At 40.4% G+C, this 23609-nt stretch overlaps 1 protein-coding gene across 5 annotated transcripts in view; it reads right to left on the bottom strand.

The window, feature by feature from the left end:
- Positions 1-20859, bottom strand: part of BMAL2 (basic helix-loop-helix ARNT like 2) — a 31554-nt gene extending 10695 nt beyond the window's left edge. The window contains exons 1-9 of one of the 5 annotated variants that reach the window (XM_072923746.1): positions 20411-20859; positions 12427-12574; positions 11160-11195; positions 8341-8379; positions 5735-5892; positions 3990-4069; positions 3404-3496; positions 1501-1618; positions 509-649 (exon numbers count right to left, since the gene is read on the bottom strand). In XM_072923746.1, the coding sequence (XP_072779847.1) occupies positions 509-649; positions 1501-1618; positions 3404-3496; positions 3990-4069; positions 5735-5892; positions 8341-8379; positions 11160-11195; positions 12427-12574; positions 20411-20606 (1009 nt within the window). In that variant the 5' untranslated portion in view covers positions 20607-20859. The other 4 variants (XM_012569306.5, XM_030263479.4, XM_030263478.4 and 1 more) reach the window with 4 other exon arrangements.
- Between the last annotated feature and the right edge of the window lie 2750 nt (positions 20860-23609).

A 23609-nucleotide genomic window follows, 5' to 3' on the forward strand; every position in this document is an offset into this window, starting at 1 on the left:
GAAAATTAATGGAATTACACCAATAAATTAACTTTACCATGAAAAGGGGGAAAAAAAAAAGGAAAATTCATACTTTTAAATATGCACAACACAAAAAAGTAAATCAGAAAAAGAAGTTGGTTTACTTGCTTTCTTCCCTTCAAAATAGTAGAGTTTGCAGGTTTTATTCACTCAGTTATCTTCAAGACATAAGTTATTTAGTTTCATTCTTCTGATCTGCTCCAGTTCTTTCAAATATTTCCCTGAGACTTCTCAAATTCGACCACAACAGACCACATGCTCCTACAGAGCCACTATACCTCAAGTTCCTCCCTCCCTCTTTCCAGGAGGGGACCGGGAGAAGAAAGAGAACAATGAGACTGTTTTTCAAAAGGTGTCCCTGGCTCACATTTACACTGCTCTACAGCTACTTGCTGAGATCAGTAGGAATCAGGAAGTCATTAGTGACATGGAATTTGAACGAGTTTCAAGAGACAAAGCCCCCACTTCATCTCCACTCTCTGAATACCTTTCTTCTTTGGGTTGGGCAAACACTCCTCCTCTTTGACTGTGGTCCTGCTACACTTTATGCGACAGAAGAAGGAACGTCGAGCACCAGAGTTCAGCCGAGCTGGTCCAGCTTGGAAATCTGTGTGTACTTGCAAGCCAGCTTACAAAGATTTAGTAAAGTAGTTAAAAACAACCAAAACCAAGCAATAAAACTTCAGAAAACCAGATGCTTTCTGCATTTACCTCCCAGTACATCGTCCTTACTGTTTAGCTGCCTAAATTTTGTACTTACATTTAAAAAAGTCTAATAGTTTAAATAGAGCAAAGAAAACACGATTGACACAGATTCCAAAATTAGAAAGAACTACTAAATTATTTTTAAAGCCTTCTTGATATTCTTAATAGAATTTTACTACAGATGCTTTATAAACTTTCACTCTGTATTTGGTACAAGGAAGAACTGCAAAGATGCTTGTAAAAGCCAGCTATAAAACAGGCATTAGCTGCATAGTACACAAAACAGGCATTAGCTGCATAGTACACAATGCTTTCCTTATTAGAAACAACTGTAAACTAAAGAAGGTTTGGTTACATTGGGATTGACACTTAGCATTTTCAGAGAAGACAGTGATTCTTGGTATTGAAGTATTTTATCCCATGTTCGACTACATCAGGTCTTTTGTATTGACAAGACCTAGCAAATACAAGAAAAAAAAGTAGTATGCTGGTAGGAAGAATGTCAGACTACATCTTGGTAAATGCTTAACAGTGATTTCAGCAATTTAACAGAATTTCAGTAACTCTTATGATCTAAAATCAAGTCCCTTCTGGGCTAGCTTTTCAACTCTAAATGCATTTTAAGCAGCAGATACGCATTCAAACGTTTGTTTCATAGAAACACCTCACGTTTGTTCATCCACACATCCATACAACCACCTGAATACATCCTGACTAGTAATCAGATTGATTAACATCTCTTGAAAAAATCTGAGCACGTCAACTCTCACTTACTTTTGCCATCTACGAGCTTCTCCCTAGGCGAGACGTCTGATGAAGAAAGTTGCTCCTTAACTTTTGCAACATCTTTTGGATGTAAGTAATCAAATAAACTTTGTCCAATTAAACTGGCCTATTAAAAAACCCAAAAAACAACAAAACACAAAAGAGATGAGAACCACACCATTTTGGAACAGGACCCCACACATTACTTATCTCAGGAAAACAACTGTCTACACCACTAAAAGTTACTTCAAACATCAATATTTTGTTTTACAATTCATTTGTCATTGTTTAATATAATTTTTATTTAAAAGGATAGCAAAAACATTGTTTGTTACTTCCCTGTGAAAAGCAGCAGATTTAGTTACTGGGGAAGGAGGGAAGAAATAGGAAGGAGGAATAAATATTTAACTATCTAATGACTCTGAGCTCTAATTTGGTTGGACAAACTGGCACCACTGAGCCAGGAGCAAGCTGGAAGCAGGGCTCAGCTCACCAGAGCACTCCTTAGCAGAGGATATGTACAGGGATGTCTCCAGCTGGGATGCCTCCTACCTGCTCACTCTGTTCATCCCAATTAACTGACCTGCTGCACCACTTTCTTTTGGAACAGGAGGGAATTCTCACAGAAGTGGGCTGGTTTGGGTTTTCCACTGCTTACCTTCAGCACAGCAAACAAATCAAAGGATAAAAAGGAGCTGTGTTGACAAGATCTACTCTAGACTCAAACTCAGGGTAAACAGCCAGTGTCCTGCCTTTTCCCAGTCCTCGTTTAATCCTAATGCAATGGGAAAATGCTGAGTGCTGCTGAGACAGCCTAAAGGCAGCCTTGCCAAAATATACAGGTGTAACAAACCAGATAAAGCTGCAGCATGGGATTCAGAACCTAGAACAACTCCCAAACCAGCTAACAAATCCATATGTATTACTAAAACCAGCCATGTCCTCTGAATCTCCTTGTCTGGAATAAAGGAGAGCTTAAGGGTCTGGAAGTAGGTATGTCTAACATGAGTGACTCCAGAAAGGCACTCTCAGTTCTTGAACAAATCTGTGTAGAAGTTAAAAAAAACCCAAACAACTCTGCTTTATGCTTACTCCCCTAGGATGATTCATTTAACTTCAATTTAAAAAGATAGTATTGCACTTAAAAAAAAAAAAAAAAAAAAGATATAAATAAATCTATGAAAGAGTCCAGATTGGTTATCTGTACATTTATAAAGAAAACTAAGATAGCGCAAATGGTTTCAAAGTTACAAAAGTAGACAGATGGCAGCACTAACTGTTTTAGCCTCTGTTTGTGAAACAGAAGTCATTGATGCAAGAAGAAATTATCATCCCTTGATTATTTGTGGTAATTGCCCATCATGTTAAACACCAACTAATGGAAGGTGCTTCTATTTTCCCAATTTCCCATGTTCCACAGGCTAAGCTGGCTCCCATTCAGTCTCTTTCAGGTTAAGGTACACACTGGGACAGTTTTTGTGCACGATGTGTTACGTGGTGCATCCAAGCATAAAGGCATCAGCAAGGAAAGCTTTCATTAACTTCCACTGCTAAACTACCCATTTTCCTTGGCCTAAAAAAAAAAAAAACCAAACCAAAACCACTTCACTATGTGAGAGAAATTAGGACTTGCACACAGAAATTAGGACACCTTCAAATTCTCCCTTCCTCTCACACTGGCAGTTTTCTTAAGGATGATCAGCTGAAATCTCGTGCTGTTCCTCCAGGTTGGGAACAGTGATGATCTTGCACATATTTTCTTAAAGGATGTTCAGCTTTACTCCAAATAAGGTTAAATCAAAGAAATTCCAAGAAATTATATATAAGTATTGCAATATAGAATAAATTATAAAAGTTTTAAAATTCCTAAGAAAATGAAAGGTAAAAGCAAGTAAGAAACAACAATAACCACCTGATCATAATTAAGTATTTTGCAAACTGATTCAGAGACAAACAGAATTTTTCCTCTGTTGCATCCAACCACAAACAGGAATCCATCTGCAGCCTGAAAATATAAATATACTGTCTTTAAAAACACAGAATTAAAATAAACAATGAATATTAATGACTACAAGGAAGCACACTTTTAAACCTGATTTTTAAAATTAAATAAATGAAAGCTGGAGAGGGACAAGAGGAAATGGCTTCACACTGACAGAGGTGTGTTTGGATTGGATATGAGGAAGAAATTCTTCCCTGTGAGGGTGCTGAGGCCCTGGCACAGGTTGCCCAGAGCAGCTGTGGCTGCCCCATCCCTGGAAATGTCCAAGGACAGGCTGGATGGGGCTCTGAGCAACCCGGGACAGTGGGAGCTGTCCCTGTCATGCTCCCAAACCATCTCTGCACACCTTCATGAAAGCCTGGGTTGTGCACACAGTTTAGAAACCAGTACAACAAAACACTTGCCTGAAGGAAAAGATGGGAGAAAAAGCACTGTCCAACTAAAAACTCAGACTTTAACAAGGACATGATTTACCTGAGAGTTTCCTTCCACTTACCCTAAGGATCAACTGTCGCAGTTCATCATCCTTCAAAAATGAAGGTTTATACCGGACTTCTGAGTAGGAGCTACTGGAACCTGGAAAATGGATGATTCACAGAGATCATGCCAAAAGTTACATTTTAAATTCACTTTTAGTGGACCTATACTTGTTATGTCTTTCAGAATTTTTCTCTATGACCCCAACAGCTGAATTAAAAAAATAATTCAAGGTTCTAGAAATTCTAAAAATAAAATTAAAACAAATCTCAAACATAACTGGTAATGAAAACAGACACACAATCATTTTTTTCCTTGCTCTTTATTAACACAAACCAAGGAAACTTCTGTTCAGATATCATTATGCTAGAGATATGGTAATATGAGAACTGAATTTTCTACAAACATTTCATAGGTATATTTCAGACTTCTTAACTAAATTCTCTTTGCTGAAACAGAATAATTCCAACATTATCAATATTATTATTATTATTATATTTTGACATTAATAATGCTTCATTAATACTATAAAGCCAACAATCAAAAAAACAGACTCTTGTAGTTAAATCAAATGTCTCACTAAATATAGTGAGACTGACTCACTGCATGTACTGTTCTAGCACCCATGGCAAGTACTCTATAAAATAATTTTTGTTCATTACACTTTTATCCATTAGATTTTCTTTTTCTTGTTGCATTTTTTGTAACAGCCCAACATTTCAGCCAATTTCATTATGCACTATAACTCCACATAGTATATTGTACTCTCTTCAACCATTTGTTTTGAGGTAAATACAATTGTGCTGGGTGAAGTCCAGCTTTCACATCCTGTTGTTAAATACAAATGCTTGAGCAGAAGATTTCTTGTTTAAACTGCAAGTGCAGTTACTGTCCTGCTGGTTTACATTATTTCCTGCTGCTTCACATTATTTCTTTATGCAGAACTCTCAGCCCTTCAGAAAACCCTCAAAACCCTTTATACCTGAGCTATTTCCATGATTCTATTACTGTCAAGGCAGCAACTTAATTTTCTATAATTCTTTGACCCAAAATTAACTGGGTTCTCGTTAGACCTGTTTATTCATAATCAGTGGGTTTTGCAATGCAGAGGGTCTTTGATCTTTTCTTAGAGTTGACCAAATTATTATTCTGAAATAGTGGTGCCAAAACCAATATTGTGTGCAGCTGATAAACTCTGCAATATGCAATTTGTATTTGGATATATTTTTTGCAGGGGGGAAGGAAAAAAAATCCCAAAACCTAGCAATAGCAAAAGGAGAGCAAAAATATTTCCTGGGTTGATCCTCACATTAAGCATTCCCTAAGATCCATTATTAACTTTGCCAGCTGACTGGGCTATGAGAAGTTTCTGTTTCTTGCTACTCTCTAACACGTGAGGGTTTTTAAGACTTTAATGTAATCAAACTCATTGATCATTTTGTTAAACTATGTTCTGTCTTGCAACTTTCCTTTTGACTCCTGTACTTTCTAAAAAGAATCAAGGAGTGAGCCAAGAGTAAGGCATGCCCTGAGCAGACAGAAAATAACAGACATTGAAGGGTGGCTTTTTTCCTGCTATATTAAGCAAAAATTTAAAATTAAGTTCTGACAGCTACAGACACGTACATTTAAATGAGGAACAGACTTGGAACCAAATACAGTAAGGAAATGTAAAATCAAATACTCTTATTCAAAATCTGAGAAGATACACACAATAACTCCTACTAGAACAAAGATTTATAGGATGATGTTTCCTAAACTGACCTTTTAAAGACTTTAAATGCTGCACAGCCATCCGTAGCACTGTGAGTTTGTCCAGCTTTCGGGCCATGGGATTGCACTGTGGTATCATGGCAGACAATTCCTCTATCAAATTATTCATTTTGTCTCTTCTTCTTTTCTCTGTTTGACTATGAGCCTCTCTAAGAAGAAAAATTATTTTTAAAGAGTGATGTAGAACACATGATTTTCCCCATAATATTAAATTCCATTTTTGGAATGGAACTATCACCAGCACTACTGCGCTGAATCAGTTTTTCATATGCTACTTATATTGGACAATTGAATTTGATTCACTTCAACAAAGACAAAATGGTCCCAATATTGATGTGAAATACTGAGGAGAAGAGATATCTCGAGCAACAATATGATTATACTTGGCAGGAACAAGAGGTTATGAAGATTTCTAAAAGATAAACCCTTCTTGTGACCCTTGCATGCAAGTGATGACTTGGAAACCTCAGTGTATCCCAGAGAACTCTTGATGTCATTGGGAATCAATGAAAAACATTCCTGCTCACACCTCTGCCTGGCCTGTGTAACTAAGATGGGGTGTTCATTCTGCTGCCTTTTAAGAAACCCCACAACAATAAACATTACTTTTCCACATGCTTCTAAGAGATGGAGAGGAAACTGGGAAAAAAAAAAAAAAAGGTGTGCCTCGTGTAATTTACCAGAAGTATCTCAGAAAACTTTCCCTTTCCTGATAAGGTGGTACAAAGGCTGTCTCAGGTTTTATCTCTTGGTAAGCCTGTCAAGAACTCAGCCACACAAAGAGCTTCTCTTCTCAGCCAGTTTTCATCAGGAAACTCCTTCTAGGGCACATGGCTGCACATCACAAGCGCATTTAGAGCTCAGGTCACCTTTTCTTTACTTCTTTCTAGTGCACTATGTCAGCTTTTCGGGCCATCTCCTCCCCTCTAAAACCCTCCAGCGCATCAAGGAAAGTTTCATTCACTCTCTTCCTCCTTACCCAGAAGACAAGCCAGCCACTCAATTAAAACCCAGATGATTTTTCTTTCTGATTAAGGCCAGACACAGTAGTATAGTTATGCAAAATGAGGAATAGGTTTTGGTTGATTGATCTCCAAAACTTTTCCTTGTAGGCATACTGCAACAGAAGCTATTAAAGGTAATAAAATTAACTACAGCTGGCCTGTTGAGAAAGAACAAAGTACAGTTTTAAAGATCTACCTGAATACTATTCTAATATAAAAAAAAAGAAAAAGCCTTCATCACACAACTAATTCTGGGTCATTCTGCCAAGCATTCAGCTTTTCTCTCTCAAAAGCCTTTTTATAGATTTATTATTTTGAGTTGTGCTCACATCTGTGGTTTCACCCAACTCTTCCTTTATGTTAGGTAAAAACAATCAAGTAATATCCTTTTATTCTCCTTGAACTGTGAACCTCAGGAAGACAGATACATGCATTCCAGGAAAGGGAACAACCTTCCACATCTCTGAAGGTCAATAAGGAATTGTAAAAAACTGAACAGATGGGTGCAGAAATTCAGGGGATGACTAAATGATTGAAAAAGCTTTCTGTTGCTTGCCACAGCCATAAAGGCAGAGGGAGAAAAGCAGGTTCCACGATAAGCTTGAGACAAATCATACTGATAAGGAGATAACTGATAAGAAAACCTCCAGATACCTTTGTACTGATTCTTTTTCCCTCCAATTAATGCACCAAAAAGTAAGGGAAAAGGTTAACAATACCACATTAAAGCTATTAAAGCAATTGACAACAATCTTATAGAGCAATCTGGGACACTCTGTGAAGAAAAAATAATTTTGAATTGAAACTGTAAATATATCTTGGAACATTTTAGTTTCTTTAATTTTGTTTCAATTACAGGAACACTTCATAATTAGTAGTTAGCATACTATATAAATAATACTTCTGACAGCATGCTGAGTGGACTATTGTATTTCTGGTTTGACATCTCTGCTCATAGGAAAAATGAAGACTTATTTTTAAATGAAAGACTTATTTTTAAATGGATTTTACAGCACAGCTCTGGTTTTACTACGTGGTTTGTCTGTAGTTTAAAATATTTGTTCGGCTGAATTGTGGTCACACAATATTTCAAATCTGGCAAGCGCTCTAAGTGAATTTCAATTTATGTGAATTCAAATTTCAACGGCAAAACTTGAATAATTCTCTACACAAAAGCTTGTTCTGGAACAAGAAATCTCTGTCATGCTTTAGCCAAAACCATTTCCATGTGGAATAAATTCTAAATACCTCCAGAAGCAGACAAATCTAGAAAAAATAATTCCAAAATTCATACACATGAAGGATCAGCTCCTCATACATGACTTGGGTGTACTGCATTTAATTCTCACCTTAAAAACTTCAACCTCATGTTTCCTTGCTAAACCATCTGAGGTAGCCTGCAGCAACTTTCATCAAAATTAGTAACAAAAAAAAAATCCTCAAGGAGGCTTTAAAAATTACTATACATTTAGCAAGGAAAAGCTTACTGTTAAATATTTGATAGTTTCAATGAATGTTACCCCCAAATTCATATTTTACTATTGTCAATCTCAGTATTCACTAGCATAATGCATTTCTGTAGAAAATTAGTACCTGAAATCTTTTACTTTAACATGTTCTTCATCTTCACTCCTAGAAAAAACAAGATACAGAATTTTACATTACATAGTTAATATTAGGTACTTCTTTCCTCACACAAATTCCAGAAGATAGAAAATGCTACAAATTTACTGTGGCTCCAGCAAAAGCAAACCCACAAAATCTCTGAACCATAACTGACCTAGCAAGTGATGCATAACAGAAAGAGACCAGAGCATAACTGGCAATATTCACAGTTGTGTGAACATATTAAAGGCATAGTTCATAATTATGGGGCTTTTTTTTATTCTGGAGACAACAAAGTTACTGGAACGCTCAAATAACTTAAGACTAGACTTGATTTTATTTTTGTTTAAAGTTTTATAGGACAAATTATCTATTTATGACTTTATTTCTCATATCTTATTGTCAAGTTATAAAATAAGCAATCCAAAATTATATTTAAAAAAACTCAAAAAACCTAAGCTATTTCCCATACCCTACAGCAATGACTGGGAAGTCATAAAGTAATAAACTTGTAAATGAAACACAGCCCTAAGTGTCTGCAGCACAATAAACACTGCAACAGGAAACTATAAAGGATGATTCAAGCAAGGGCAATGAGCTTTTCTTTCCCTGTGACCACTGCACTGTTCCCCACTCTCTGTGAAGAATTCATAGGCTTGGTACCATGAGGATCAAGAGGAGAGGCCAAGCAGGCAGCAGGTGTCTCCCATGAGGAAATGGAAGCAGGAGGATCCTTGGAGATTACAGCTTCAGGAAAGGTGCCAAAAGCTGCTGCCACCTGAAACTGAGCACTGAACCCAGTGAGGATCCAGAAGCCAAATTAACAGTGTAGAATCTGGGATTTCACTGGAACCTAGCAATCTTCTAGACAGTCTGACAAACTCAAACACAGGAGGAGGTTTGGCTCACAACAGCCCAAGACTTTCATTAATTGAAATAGTTTCACATTTAAACCAGTTAGCAATAGCTAATATTTTCCTTCTGTTTGAAAAGAAACTTACCGGAAATATCCATATACTGTGAATGCAAACGGAATTTACATTCTCTGACCATAAGAGAAGAGGTAAGGAGGAACCAGACCAGCTGCAATGCAGCATGTGCCCTATTAATTAACTTTCCTTCTCCCTCAGGAGCTCCACTTGGGGAAAAAATCTAGCACAAATTTGCTGCTCAAGCAATCAGTCCCAGCTTTCAATGGATTTTTATAGCCTCTGTCCTAACAGCTGTGATGTTGCTGATATGAATAGCTAAATTAAAACCACCTTGGCTACATGAACAGAGGGTGAAATTCCACTTTGTGGCTATAATGTGGGTATATTTAATTGGAAGTAGAAAGGACAGAATGGGTGTTAATCAGAAAAAATAAAGAACACCAGCTTTTTTCTACTTTCTCAATTGATTTATTAAATATACTTCCTCATTTCTTCTAAAATGGAAGCAAATGTTTTAAAGGCAGAAAGGGAGGTTTTTTAATCACACTTTCCATGATGAGCACCATGGAAAAAATCTATAAACAAACGACCAATTTAACCCCAAAGAAAGATTTTTACACTATCCTTTAAGCTATGTACCAAAGAGTGACTTCCCTGCAGAAAGGGACCTGGAGGTGGTGGCTGACAGCAGGGCCAATTCAAGGCAGTCAGAGGGCAAAGCACATCCTGGGCTCATCAAACACCAATGGGCAAAGAGGTGATTGTCCTGCTGTCCTCAGCACTGGTGTGCCTTCACCTTGAATATTGTGGGCACTTCTGGGCCCCAAAATGTGAGAAGGTGTTTGGTGAAGATGAGAAGGTCCCTGAATGAATTCAGGGAAAGGCAACAAAGCTGATGAAAGAGACAGAAAGAATGTCCTGTGAGGAGTGGCCAGGGACTCCTGGCTTGTCTAGTTTGGAGAAAAGGAGGCTGAGGCCACCTCCCTGCTCTCTGCAGCCTCCTGAGGAGGGGAAGTGCACAGAGAGGTGCTGAGCTCTTCTCCCAGGTAGCCAAGGATAGGATACAAGGGAATGGTTTAAAAGCTGTGCAGAGAAGGTCTAGATGGGACATTAGGAAGCATTTTTGTACCAAGAAGGTGGGGAAACACTGGAACAGGCTTCCTGGAGAGGTGGTCAATGCCCCAGGCCTGTCAGTGTTGAAGAGGCATTTGCACAATGTACCTTAACATTTGGTCAGTCCTGAAGTGCTCAAGCTGTTGGACTGGATGATCATTGTAGCTCCCTTCCAAGTGAAACAGTCAATTCTATAAAAACACTGCATGGCTACTTACAAACAATATTACCCAAGTAAGGTATCCAGATACAGAAAAAGAAAATGCAACAAAGTAATCATGTAATTACCAACCCTCCTGACACATGTGGAATCACAAAGGGTTTGCTCATGCTGCATAGCCACTTTGTAACAGCATTATTTTAACACAGTTATTATAGTTGTAATTCTAAAAGCGTCTTAAAAGTTTAAAACAACCAAACAAAAATGTTTACATTTACCAATCCTGGAAGAATATGAGAATATTTCCTTCACCTCCCTAAGTCTTCTTATTGAACTGGCCCTTTTCACTCCTTCCCATTCTAAACTTCAATGCTAACAAGTTTGGTAAGAGCATCATCTTAGAAAGAACTATAAGGAACCCTTAACATTGAATGGATCTGTCCATCCCGCTCCTTAATTAAATGTTTATCACCTTGTGCGGTACACAGACCTTCCCTGGGCTGAAGCACTCCTCAAGGAACCCCACACCTCATCCAGGCAAACAGCAAAGTGTCACAAGTTCACAGAAGTCAAAACAGAAATGGATTCATTCATAAAAGTACCTTTTCTGAGGATCCCCATCAACTTCAGCTGTATCCCTGCAGAAACAGATCACAAATAAGTAAAATGGAGTTTGAAGCACAACAAGATGACCTGACAGACACAAAAAAAACCAAAGTCACAGAAAAATTTTAATGGTAACTCCACTTGATTGGTTATTTTCAGCAAGATCATTAGTCCTAGAACCTAATTACTACTTCTTATTAGCCAGTATTTCTTCAATTATTTTTTCAACTTGGACAATATTTTTTTTTATCAGAGAGATCCAAACTTCAGGGAAACATTACCAAGAAACCAACACTTTTACTGAACAGGTAAAAATTCAACAAGTGATACTGAAAAATAATGGAGACTATGTTTTTTTCCCCCAGAAACGAACATATTGCTGGAGTTTTTAGTTATCCACACAATACACTTGAATCTCCAAGTAGGCAATTACATCAACACCCACAGTACAGCTACTGCAGATCAGTGGACTACTTGTGGAAGAAGCAGTGATTAAAGAGCTTTAATAATCACAAATACACGTCAATCTCCTATTCTCCACGTTTTTAAACATGGATATTCTGCACTAGTTTGGAGATATCTGTAGTGCACTACAGCTGCACCTTGTGTCCCTTACTTCTGCCTGATTTACACAGCTTTGAACACATCACTTTTCTGGCTGACATCTGTTTGGCAGATGCAGAACAGGATAAAACAGTTGACAGTGTCCCCTCAGCAGTCAGGTATGACCCACTTGAAAAGAACGAGCACTGCAAGAGGACAGTCCCCATTTTTAGGTCATGGGTCTGTCTCCACATTTAAGGAAATGGCTGCTCTGGTCACTGAAGCAGCAGTTCTACATGAAACAATTCAACCAGCAATCTTGTCTCATGCTTGAAGGTAAAATTCTAGTATGTGCCTGGGAAACTTCAAGCAACTTAAGAACTTGCTTTTACTAGTAGGCAAAGAAGGAGAAAAAAAACCCCTAAAAATTAGGATTGAAATTTCAGCATTAAAGACACATTACTCAGACACTTCAAGCCAGGAAATGGCATTACAGAATCCTCCATATATCCCTTGGATTTAAGGATTATTCTTTCTATTTTTAATAATTGGGGACTGCCAAAGAACACATGTGGAAGACATTGTAAATGTAATGGCAATGAACAAAAGAAAGAGGTTTAGAAGGAGGAAGGAAAAGAAGGAAAGACAGTGACCACGTAGCACAAACAACAGACGAGTGTCTCAGATTGAGGCTGGGACCGAGAGATTTGATTCACTTACTGGTTATCAGAATCACTTCCCTTGCGTTTCCTTGGAATGTCAGGCACAGCAGCATTGAAAGGAGTGGCGGTGGCAGCCTTAGAGACCGGGTTCATGAGGCTGGGCCCTCCGCAGGCCACGCACGGGCTCCCATCCACGGAGAACTTATCTGGCAGCGACAAGAAAGGCTCAGTGTCCAGCAAGAGCTGCAGCGCTCTGCATCCACTCTCATCCTCACCAGGACAAAAAGCTGTCTCTGCGTGGCTTCTGTGCCTCTGACACAAAAAGCCAAGTCCAGCAAAGAGTGCACCACCTTCCCACAGTGCTGCAATATAGAACAGCTCTCCCCTCACACAACCTTTGCTTTTTGATTCCCCCCCCAACCTCAGACATCCTGCTGCAAAATGCCATTTGTCAGTAGATCAAAATACTGTGCCTCAAACTAAATGAAAATTAAAAATATATTGTGAACTATGTTTTTGAATCAAGTGGGATATCAAAAAAATGGAAGCTTGCTATAATCATACTGCTGACATAAAATCCACAATTACACAGAACATCTGCCATGGAAGTTGGAAGAGGCTCAAAAACTTGTCAAGTTCCCTTCACAATTCTGCTCTTAAGGAAAACTGTTGTTTCTGGGAAGGACAGAAGAGAAGTCACAAGCCAAAGGAATCCTAGCAACCTACTGGGAAAGGAGAACAGTCTCAAGGAACATAATCCCTATTACACTGTTTTTCTGTCTCAACACAGCCACCACAAAGAATCACCCAGCTGATGTTTAGGCAAAGAGCCAGAATTAACTCTGCTTCAGGAAATGCAGGAACTCCTTTAGGCTTCATGTGCCACTGAGGACAAATGAGAGATGAAGAGCTGTCATTTAAGGAAGTGAGCATCTCCTGCTTCTAGCAGGCAGCAAAAACAAAAAAACTTTGAAAATCCAGCAAGAAGAAAAACTGGACGATTTATTGTGAGCTTTCTCTTTTTTTTAGTATCTCTGCTGTTTGCAAAAATGTAGAAATGTGCAAAAACAATGATACAAAGGATATTTTTTTCCCTCTTAGATGTAAACACATCTCACACCAGAAAAATGACCTTCTAGGTTTTCATCTGGTGTTGGAATACAGCTCTGGAGAGTTAAATGAAAATAGGCTAATACCCCAACAACAGCTTGCCTGGTCTTCCACTAATCCTCTCTCTATCAAATCAGACAACACAAAGTCAGCCCCTGTTTTATTTTAGAAAGCTCTTTAACTTATTAAGTCACACAGGAAGTCACAAAAAAAGAGGTGGAAACAAAGAATCAACAAATACTTGACAAATAAGTGACAACATCGGACATCTGTGACAGCAAGAAAATCTAGTTATTTCAAATACACATCACATGCAAATTAGGGATGTTAAAAATATATGAAAAGAAATTACATAAATATAGTAAGTATTTATACAAGACAGGGGTAGATGTCTGAAATATTTTTATGATGAGTCTCCCTAAAAGTCTCATTTTATATTTCTGTTATTAACACAATTCCAAAACAAACAAAAAAATGCTGACAGATCTAAAGGAACTGTTTATTTAGAAGGAGCAGTTTTAATTTGCCCAGGTCACAGCATCCTGTAATTCCTGATTAAGCTATTCAAGTATAATCAGGCTTGATGAATATTCATAAAAGAATAGTTACTAAACAGCAACCTACATACATGGCTCCAAGACCAGAATGCCTTCAGCACAACAGATCCTTTCGTCCTGGAACAAAGCAGGACAGCACAGACCCACTGACCTAAATACTGCTCTGCACACAGATGGCCAGCCTGCTTTCCAAACACTTCCCTTAAAAGGAACAAAATCCAAGGCCTCTTTTACAGGTTTCCCAATTTACCTTCAATATTATTAAACAACTAGGTATTTTCCCCTCACACTCAAGCAACAATTCCTGGATACTACACTTATCTTGTCTACCTTAACTAACAACACCTGTTTTTATTATTCTTAAGTGAGAAAACAAAATATGTTCTGATTACCAGTAACAGCCACCTATTAAGAACTTCTACGCTACAATTATTAGGTGATAAACTCAGTCCTTAACACTATCCCTGGGACAAGCTAAATGCCAGTAGGATGGGTGGCTGATCTTGGACAAAAATGTAAGGTTAAAAATCTGTACTGATCCCTGACATGCTCAGCATGCAGCTTATATTCTTTATATATGTATATATATTCTTAGAAAACCCATGAACCAAACCCAAACCCCAATCAACAATGTAAAAGAAAATAAACAGAGAAATAAATGTAAACCTTCAGAACAACCAAGCATAGCAGAACAGTGATTATGTGGAGTTTCACAGAAGAGAGCAAATCTTTTTAATACTTATCACTCCCCGAGAAAGAAGTGGGCAGAAACAGCTCCTAAAGCCAAGGCAGCTTTGAGAAGTCAGGAAGGGTGATGGAAAATAATCTCTGAGGGCTCTGTAAGAGCCATCATTACGATACTGGGTGATTCCAGAGTGCTCATGCTCTCCCTGGTGTGTCCCAACCTTGTGTAGGCTGTGATGAAAGATTTCTTCCCCTCTCTGGCTACACCACTTTGGGAGAGCTGAATAAAGGATTTAAGAATCTTTAGGTTCACAAAGAGAACGGTCTAGAATGTACCCAAATAACCAGGATGGGCTTCGATGATCAGAAAAACTTCAATTTTTACCTGGCTGAATTTCTTAGACTTGCATTTTCTGTGAATATTTTCATACCACTGACATCACATTCTAAACACACATGAAGCAAACTGAAATAATTCCCAATTTCATAGCACACTTGCTTCACAAGAAATAATATCCAGAAAGACCAATCTTTATTACAAGTTGATGTTTCTATAAAACCAAAATCATTAGCGAATTCTAAACCTATTAGAAACAGTTTAAGCCATCTAGAGATGTTCTGTTTTACCACCCTAAAGGCTGTTACTTACACTAGTCTGGTTTGCAAGCCAAATAAAATTCCAGCTGAGAAATGACATTTTATTACTGTTCATTCCATTGCTAATGCCCTGGAATACTGATAACCAGATTTTAATGGCAAGTGAACAGTTCCTCAAATACATGTCTATTATAACCTGTGTCTGTCTCTCAGCAGTAAGCCTATATGCTCATCTATAGTAAAAATAAAAAATATTTTTAAAGCATATTATGCACATTGGGACAGATGAAAATAATGAGAATAAAACAGGAACTCCCCTACTGGAATCATTCCCTCTGTGAAAAAGCAAAGACCATCCAAACAGTACAAACACATATGGGAAATAGATCCTTCCCAGTAAGCGTATCTGAAATGAAAAAACTGTTAGTTCAACACTTATTTTAGGGTATTTCATAAGTGGGCAAACAAAATATTTAAGGGATGGTTATCAATATATATTTCTCATAACAAGAGCATCCCCTACTCTTGTGTTTTTCTACATGGAAAAGAAATAATAATTAGAGTCCCCAAGGGGTTGGCAAAGAAGGGAACAATTGCCAAGGAGCTTCACGAAACTGCTGTTTGGGGGGTGATACAAAGTCAAACAAAATCAGCCATGCTCCTGTGTCAGCAAAGTTTCTGTGTCAATCCCATGCAATGCATTGAGAAACAAGGCTTGGGAGACTCCACATTTTCCCAATTACTGATAATAATACTCTCTAATCCCATGCCACATTTCTGAGCTGTTTTCTCTACCAACATTAAAGTTTTCAATTCCTAAGCAAGCACAAGCTTTTAGAAAAGGTTTATGGCCAAACTCCACCAGCCATAAAAAGGGAGATTAATCTGAACCAATAATGATGTCCACATCTGAAGTAGCCATTCTGGTCCCTCTTGGAGGGAGGAAGACATTTCTAGGGTGATTCATCTCTCCCCAGAATAGATTCCTACATTTGGCTAGATGAAATAAAACAGTTCTAGGGTGATTCATCTCAATCTAAAATAAGATTCCTCCAGTTGGTTAGATGAGATGCAGCCCAAGAGTGCCTATCTCTAGTCACTAATTACACAGGGACCAAAGGAACTGCCTCAGACTTGGACAGCTAAAGATAAGTGAGATGAAACCCACCCCAAGTACAGAAATATCACACAATTCTTAAAACATAAGAGCCACAGTCAGCACCTGTTTGCATCGCATGCAACAAGTTCAAGCCCAAGACAGGTTTTCCAAATTACTGGCCTAATTATGCACTACCTCAAGACCACTCTCCCCTAGCAGGGTTAGCTTTTCTATCTAGGTTTGCAGGATACACATTAGCACTCCAAAAATCAGCAGGAAGATACAAGTCACGTAGGATTAATTAATTAAAAGAGCTGTCAGTCAGCCCTCATTTATTAGCCAATTTAAAAAAGAACATCCAAATTCAGCTACCAAGACCTTGCAGCAAAATGGGCTTGAAATAAACTATCATTAAAGAAGTACATTTATAAAGCTTATGGTGACACTTTCCATAGTCTGGGAATAAGTGAGACTTGGAGAAATGTGGCAGCTCAGCAACTAACTAAATTAATAATGTGTTAACACTGGCACAACCTTTCCAAAAATAAGGAACTTTTAATCCAGCTTCCTATTTTGAAACACTTTCAAATGAAAGGAGAAGAAAGAGGCTGCTTTGATTTCAGATTTCTAAGACCACAGATACTACAGACTCCTAAAATGTGTATTTTCCAAAGGTATCGACCTGATATGCACAAAACCTCCAAACCCCTGGAATCTGAGCTCTGCCAATTTTAAAGAACTCCAAATTCTGTACAAGTGAGCGTGAAGAGGCACATGAGGGTTGTGCAGCCCAGCCACAACTCCTTTTATTGTAAATTTCTGTCACAATCAACATAATTTCTTGGTGGGTTTTTTTTTGGGCAGGGGGGGTTTGTTTTTGTTTTTGGGGTTTTTTTCCCTTATGTTTGATTTTTGGTTGGTTGGTTTTTCTGTTTGGGGTGTTTTCTTGGTTTTTGGAGTTTTTTTATTTGTTTGTGTTTGGGTTTTTTTTTCCCTTTGGATGTGAGATGTATCAGCTCTGCTGGGAGGAAAGGCTGAGGGAATTGGGATTGTTCAGCCTGGAGAGGAGAAGGCTTTGGGGTGACCTTACTGTGGCCTTGCAGTGCCTGAAGGGAACCCACAGGGAAGATGGAGAGAGGCTCTTGTCAAGGGCCTGGAGTGACAGGACAAGGGGGAATGGCTCCACACTGACAGAGGCAAATAACTCCACACCACGTAAAAATTGTTTCATTTTACTCTGGAGTTAAATTTCTAAACTTTTGGTTTATTTTAATGAATTCTTGCTGCAGATATTCATTCGAGAGCATGGCAATGACACACACAGCTTACACACATCCAGCAGTGTGTGAGGAAGAACGTTACAGGTGCTGTGTACAGCTTAAGGTCCTGCATATCTCTACACCTATACAACAAAGAACCATATTTTCTACACATGGCTGAGAGTTGTACTAAAAAATCCTTTGACTTTATTTATTTCAGACCTTTAAAATAGGCCATGAAAAGCATTTTCAAATTACTTACAGCAAGTTCATCACCTACAGTATCTCTAATTGAAAGCTGGGACAACAATCTTTAGAATGAAGGTCTGAAAATAATAGAAATGTATGGATTAAAGCAGCTTATTCCTTGCCCAAATTTTAGAAGCATGTGTAATCCAGGAGCAAGATACAGAGAATTCAGTAATGAAAGAATCTTATGAACAACACTATCCAGAGAATAAACTCGTCTATGTTAAGAATACTGGATTTGGTTTTAATCTCACAAAATGAAAAAAAAAAAAATTTAAAACACTCTGAATTACATACATTTAAATCAAATAATACCACAGGCAATTGATTACTCTCTGCATCTATTTTTACTTATTTTCATCAGCTGGAAGAGAAGCAGTGAAGAATCACAACTTGCCACTTAAATGACACATTTACTTCACAGATTTCAAACACAAAATATTTGGCAAAAATCTATCTATCAAAAAATAAAATAAGGCAGGAGCCAGCTAATGAAAAGATTCTCCCCAAGGCTTGGAAAGGGTACCCTGCTTTCCCAGGCACTTTCATGTTCACACCAGGTAGAAAGCACTGATAGGAATCAGGAGTCTCATATATCATAGCTCATTTCTGAAAACAAACAAAAAACAAACCATAAATCCCCTCCAACCATATACTCCCAGAAGAATGGTGGAGAGTTGTTTTCTAGTAAGTTTTGGAATCATGTGATTGCAAAATCATGAGTCCTGTCAAGTCAGCTGCAGAACTTCCATGGTTTTAGTTGGCCCTGCAGTACAAACAGGGAATTTTCAAAAGTTCACAATGATTCATTTCCAAAACCACCCACCAAATTATTTCTTCTTACAATGAATTTGATTCTTGGATGTGAAATGTCCAGTTTAGAGTTGGTTTTTCATAACATGCAAAGGTACCAACAATGAGGTGTACACTCAAGTCAAAACAAAACAAAACAAAGGTAATTTTAGTGTGGCCCTATCCCACAAACAATTAAGATATTTTTGTCTTAAAAATAAAGAATCCCAAAACTTGTTTCATTAAAATCCACTAAAAGAACAGCTATAAACATAGGCAGTAGAAGAAAGCAGGGATGGGGGTTTATCTCACAATAAAACATGTGATTCACTGATTTCCCAAATCTACTTGTAAATGGAAATGCCTGTGCATTTGCAGCTCTCTTCATTTTGATGGTTTTCTCTCCTTTCAGTATATGCATGATATAGAAACAATAAATCTTACATTTTAAGCACAGTTGAGCAGACTGCAAAAACGCTACCAACCCCCCCCCCCAACACACACACCACCACTTTGTTTTCAAACACTACATTATTTGCCACAAAATTTTACAACAGTATTTAAACAATCAAGCAGCACAGACAGAAACTCGTCAAGGATTTGAAACAAGGATCCCCACATACATTAAAGCACACATAACCCAAGAGGCATTTAGAAAACAACTACTAAGCTTAGAAGAATTGGTGCTAACTATTACAGAGCTGCAGTGATGGCTCAGGAGGGACTGGACCATTTGTGTTTCCCCACACCCCGTGCAAAACGCTCCCTTCTACTAGTTTGCAAGCAGGAACACGAGCAGCAGCTGGTGGTTTACAACCAGCCTTGATTTAGTATCAGAAACTTATGATTAAAAACATGGAAAGATCAAACCTTGGTGGCCATACAAGCGTGGGCACACATACACACACAGAGAGAAAAGCCAAAATCACTCTACCTAAAATACAAAATTCTGTTTACCTACCAAAAAAAAAAAAAATCATACTAGAGTTTTAGGAAGGCAAGGGTACGTGTGTACCAGAAACAGTGAACTACAAACTAAGTTTAAAAACAAACAAACAAACAAAAAACCACACCCAAAACTCCCCAGATTTTTAGTGCACATCACATCAGTATGATGACACATCTGTCACAGCTGTAAGCACAGTGACCATTACACAGGCTGATCCCAAGAGGATGGTGCCAGGCTCTTCTCACTGCTGCCCAGGGACAGGACAAGGAGCAATGGACAAACTAAACACAAGAAGTTCCACCTCAGCCTGAGCAAGAACTTCTGCACACTGAGGGTGGCAAAGCCCTGAAACAGCTGCCCAGGGAGGGCCTGGAGTCTCCTTCTCTGGAGATATTCCAAACCCACCTGGACACGCTCCTGTGTCACCTGCTCCAGGTGACCCTGCCTGGGCACGGGGGTGGACTGGACCATCTCCAGAGGTCTTTTCCAACCCCATTCCGCGATTCTGTGTTTCCGTGCGGGCGCTCCAGGTACCTCCACTGAACTCCACCGAGCGAGGAGCGCCCAGCAGGAATCAGCCATAAAGGCGAGCGGCCCCGGAGCGGCGCCGGGCACGGGACCGCTCCCGAGCCGCCCTCACGGGAAGCCGGCAGCGCCCCACGGGCACCAGCCCCACAACAACACCCGCCCGTGCCACATCACCGAGGCAGACGGACAGACAGACAGACACAACCAGGCAGACACACCCCACACACGGCACGGAGCAAAGCGCGCAAGGGGAGAGGCGGACGCGGCGCGCACCTCCCGCTGCTCGGGCGGACCCGCTCCCACCTTCCGCCGTCCGCCGCTCCTCCTCGGCGCCCTCCGCGCTTCCCGCTCCTGCTTCGGCCATGGCGGGCGGCCCCGTGCCCCGCTCCACAGCGCCCCCGGCACCGCCGGCATGCAGGGGGTGAGCTGAGGTGAGCAGAGGAGGAGCCGCCGGCGCCGGGGAGGGAGCGCGGGCCGCCCCGCCAGCCGCCCCTCAGCGCCCCCGCCCCGCCATGGGCCCGCCCCCGCCCCGCGCCGCCTCTCGCGAGACGCGCGGCCATGGCGGCACCGCCGCTCCGCCCTCACGGGGCCGCGCAGAGCCGGTTCGAGCCCCGGCTGCAACCAGCCGTGACCACATATAGACGCGATTACATATAGACGTGATGGGGTTTTTTTTTTGTCTTACAATGAATATAATTCAGCTGTAGAACACATCGACCTGGAGTATTTTAGCAGTGTATACACAGACGTACATCAACACTGATTTACTGCATCCTTAAAACATGTTATTTCCAGGATGTCCTTGAGTAAGGGATGCTGGCAGCTGTCTCTTCCAATGGTTAGATCTCCATTCTTGCTGGTTAGGCTTGGAAATACACAAAGATCTTACATGAAAGAATACCGTGACTTAAGATAATCTTGGCATATTCCCCATTTTGCAACGCTCGGGCTGGTGCCCTGCTCACATCCCTGGGCTGGGCAGGGCTGCTGTTCCTTTCTCCGGGTGTTGTACAGAGGATGCTTCATCTGAGGAGTCGGGATCTTGGAATAGTTTTGGTCAGCAGAGGCCTCTGTGAGTGGTCAGAGAGCAGTCCCATCTATCAGCAAAAAGTAGCATGAAATAGAGATAACCTTTACAAGTGTGCTGAAGTGTGCTAGCAGAGCTGTGGCTGGTTTTTGGCAGTACCAGGAGTGCGCTTCCAAAGTGAATCTGCCTGCAGTGCTGGTGTGAGCGAGGGGTGTTCCTTGTGCACCAGGACCTCCGGGTGCACCTGTAAGAGATTAGTGTGTTCCAGCCATTCCCAGGCATTCCTTCCCTCCAGCAGATCCCACTAGAACCAGTCGGAAATGAAACCTCCACAACACCTGTGGACCTCAGCAGTGACTCTTCCATGTGATAGATCCTCTGTCACTCTCCTGCCCCGTGTTAGTGCAGCCTGTGCCCGCTGTGACACAAGAGACTTTTGCTCAAGCACACAAATCCTGAACTGTGCCATCTCCATGGGCTGCACAGGTGCTGCTGATAAGAAAAATATAAGAACAATCTAAAGCTGTTAGAGTGTCCAAAGCAGGGTTAAGGAGATGCTGGTGAAGGGCCTGGAGGTGAAGCCACACGAGGAGCAGCTGAGGGCACTTGATGTGTTCAGCTGGAGAAGAGCAGACCGAGGTCAGAGCTCAGAGCAGTTCTGCAGCCTCCTCACCAGGAGAAGAGGAGGGGCAGCTCTGATCTCTGCTCTGTGTGACCAGGGACAGGAGCTGAGGGCACAGCTGGAGCTGTGTCAGGACAGGGTTAGGGTGGATATCAGAAAAGGTTCTTCCCCCAGAGGGTGCTGGGCACTGAACAGGTTCCCCAGGGAATGGTCACAGCCCCAAGGCTGCCAGAGCTCCAGGAGCGCTTGGACAACAACCTCAGGCACGGGGTGGGATTGTTTGTGTGTCTGTGCAGGGCCAGGAGCTGGATCCTTCCAGCTCAGGATACTCCGTGATTCTATGAACTCAGGCACAAGGGAACTTAAAGTGTAGCTGGTACTGCTCACCGGCGAGGCCAGAGCTGCGGAGTTGGTGACGTGTGTGTGGAGGAAGCTCCTTCTGCAGGTGTTCTTCTCCCACTGTTCTGGGGTCTTTCCCCTGCCTGTTGTTAATAATGGGGATCCTGTGGAGCTGGCAAGAGTAGCTGTAATATTTTTCAAAGGATATTATGTTCTTTCATCATCAGTTCTAGTGGTCACTATCTAAGTTAAATTTTATGTCTTTAGAGCTGCAGACAAGGAATCAGTTTTTTCAGATCTGGGGGCAGATTCTTAAGATAAAACAACCCTTTGCTAAAGCTGAGTAAGAAAATGTGACTAAATACACATGAAAAGGCAGTTGGGATTGGTCTCTTCTCCCAAGTAAAAAGCAATAGGATGAGAGAGAGTAGCCTCAAGCTGTGCCAGGGAAGGTTTAGATTAAATATTAGGACAAAATTCTTCAATGAAGAATTGGAAAAGTCTGTCAGGAAAGTGGTGGAGTCACCAGTCCCAGAGGTATTTAAAGCATGTGTGGATGTGGCACTTGGGGATGTGGTTTAGTGGTGGATTTGGCAGTGCTGAGACTCGATGGTCTCCAGGGTCTTCTCCAAGCAAAATGATTCTGTGATTCTAAGGGCTAGAGAAAGTAAATTCCCCCAAAACACTGCTAGCTAAATACATTCGAACACCTGTGAATTTTATGTAATGTGGTGGAAAATCAGCAACTTACCTAGCTAGGTAAAGCTGGGGGAAAAAAACCCAACCAGAAAACAAGGATGTGTTTCCTTCATAGCTTTCAGAGATGTAGGCAGAATTCACTTGTCTGAACTCCAAACAACAGTCTTGAGGATGGTTCCTCAGACACAGTCCTGAACTCCATTCATGACATCTTTTATAATTTCCCATCTGATGTGGAAGCTCCTTGTCTGTGTGGGAGGGGGCAGCTCAGCATCTTACCCATGGCAGAGCCCAAGGGTTAGAGCACATGGAAGGAGTGGGTGCATGGCTCTGACAGAATATTCCAGGGAAGAGGCCAGGGAATCGTGGCTCCCAGCTGGGGGTGCTGCTGAAGAAATCCCATGGTGCTTCTGTGACAGTCTCAATGCACACTTCTTCATAGGGTGCTTTTTTCCCTTGGAAATCTGACTTTTCATTTTAGAGCTTTACGTTCTATGTAATCCCACTGTTACTACTGCAACTATATATATACATACATACATATAAATATATACGTATGTATATCTCCATCATGATGGGTTCAGCTGGTCTTGTAGAGTTTGCATTGAGCAGAAGGAATTGCAAACCCTTTCTGCCCTAAATGAAATAAAAAGCAGAAGGCAGAGCTAAAAATCAGTTAAGATGCTATCGCTGTCTTTGAGAAAACTGCTAGCATTAATGCACACTTATT

Source organism: Taeniopygia guttata, chromosome 1A, assembly GCF_048771995.1.
Source record: "Taeniopygia guttata chromosome 1A, bTaeGut7.mat, whole genome shotgun sequence".
Taxonomy (NCBI): domain Eukaryota; kingdom Metazoa; phylum Chordata; class Aves; order Passeriformes; family Estrildidae; genus Taeniopygia; species Taeniopygia guttata.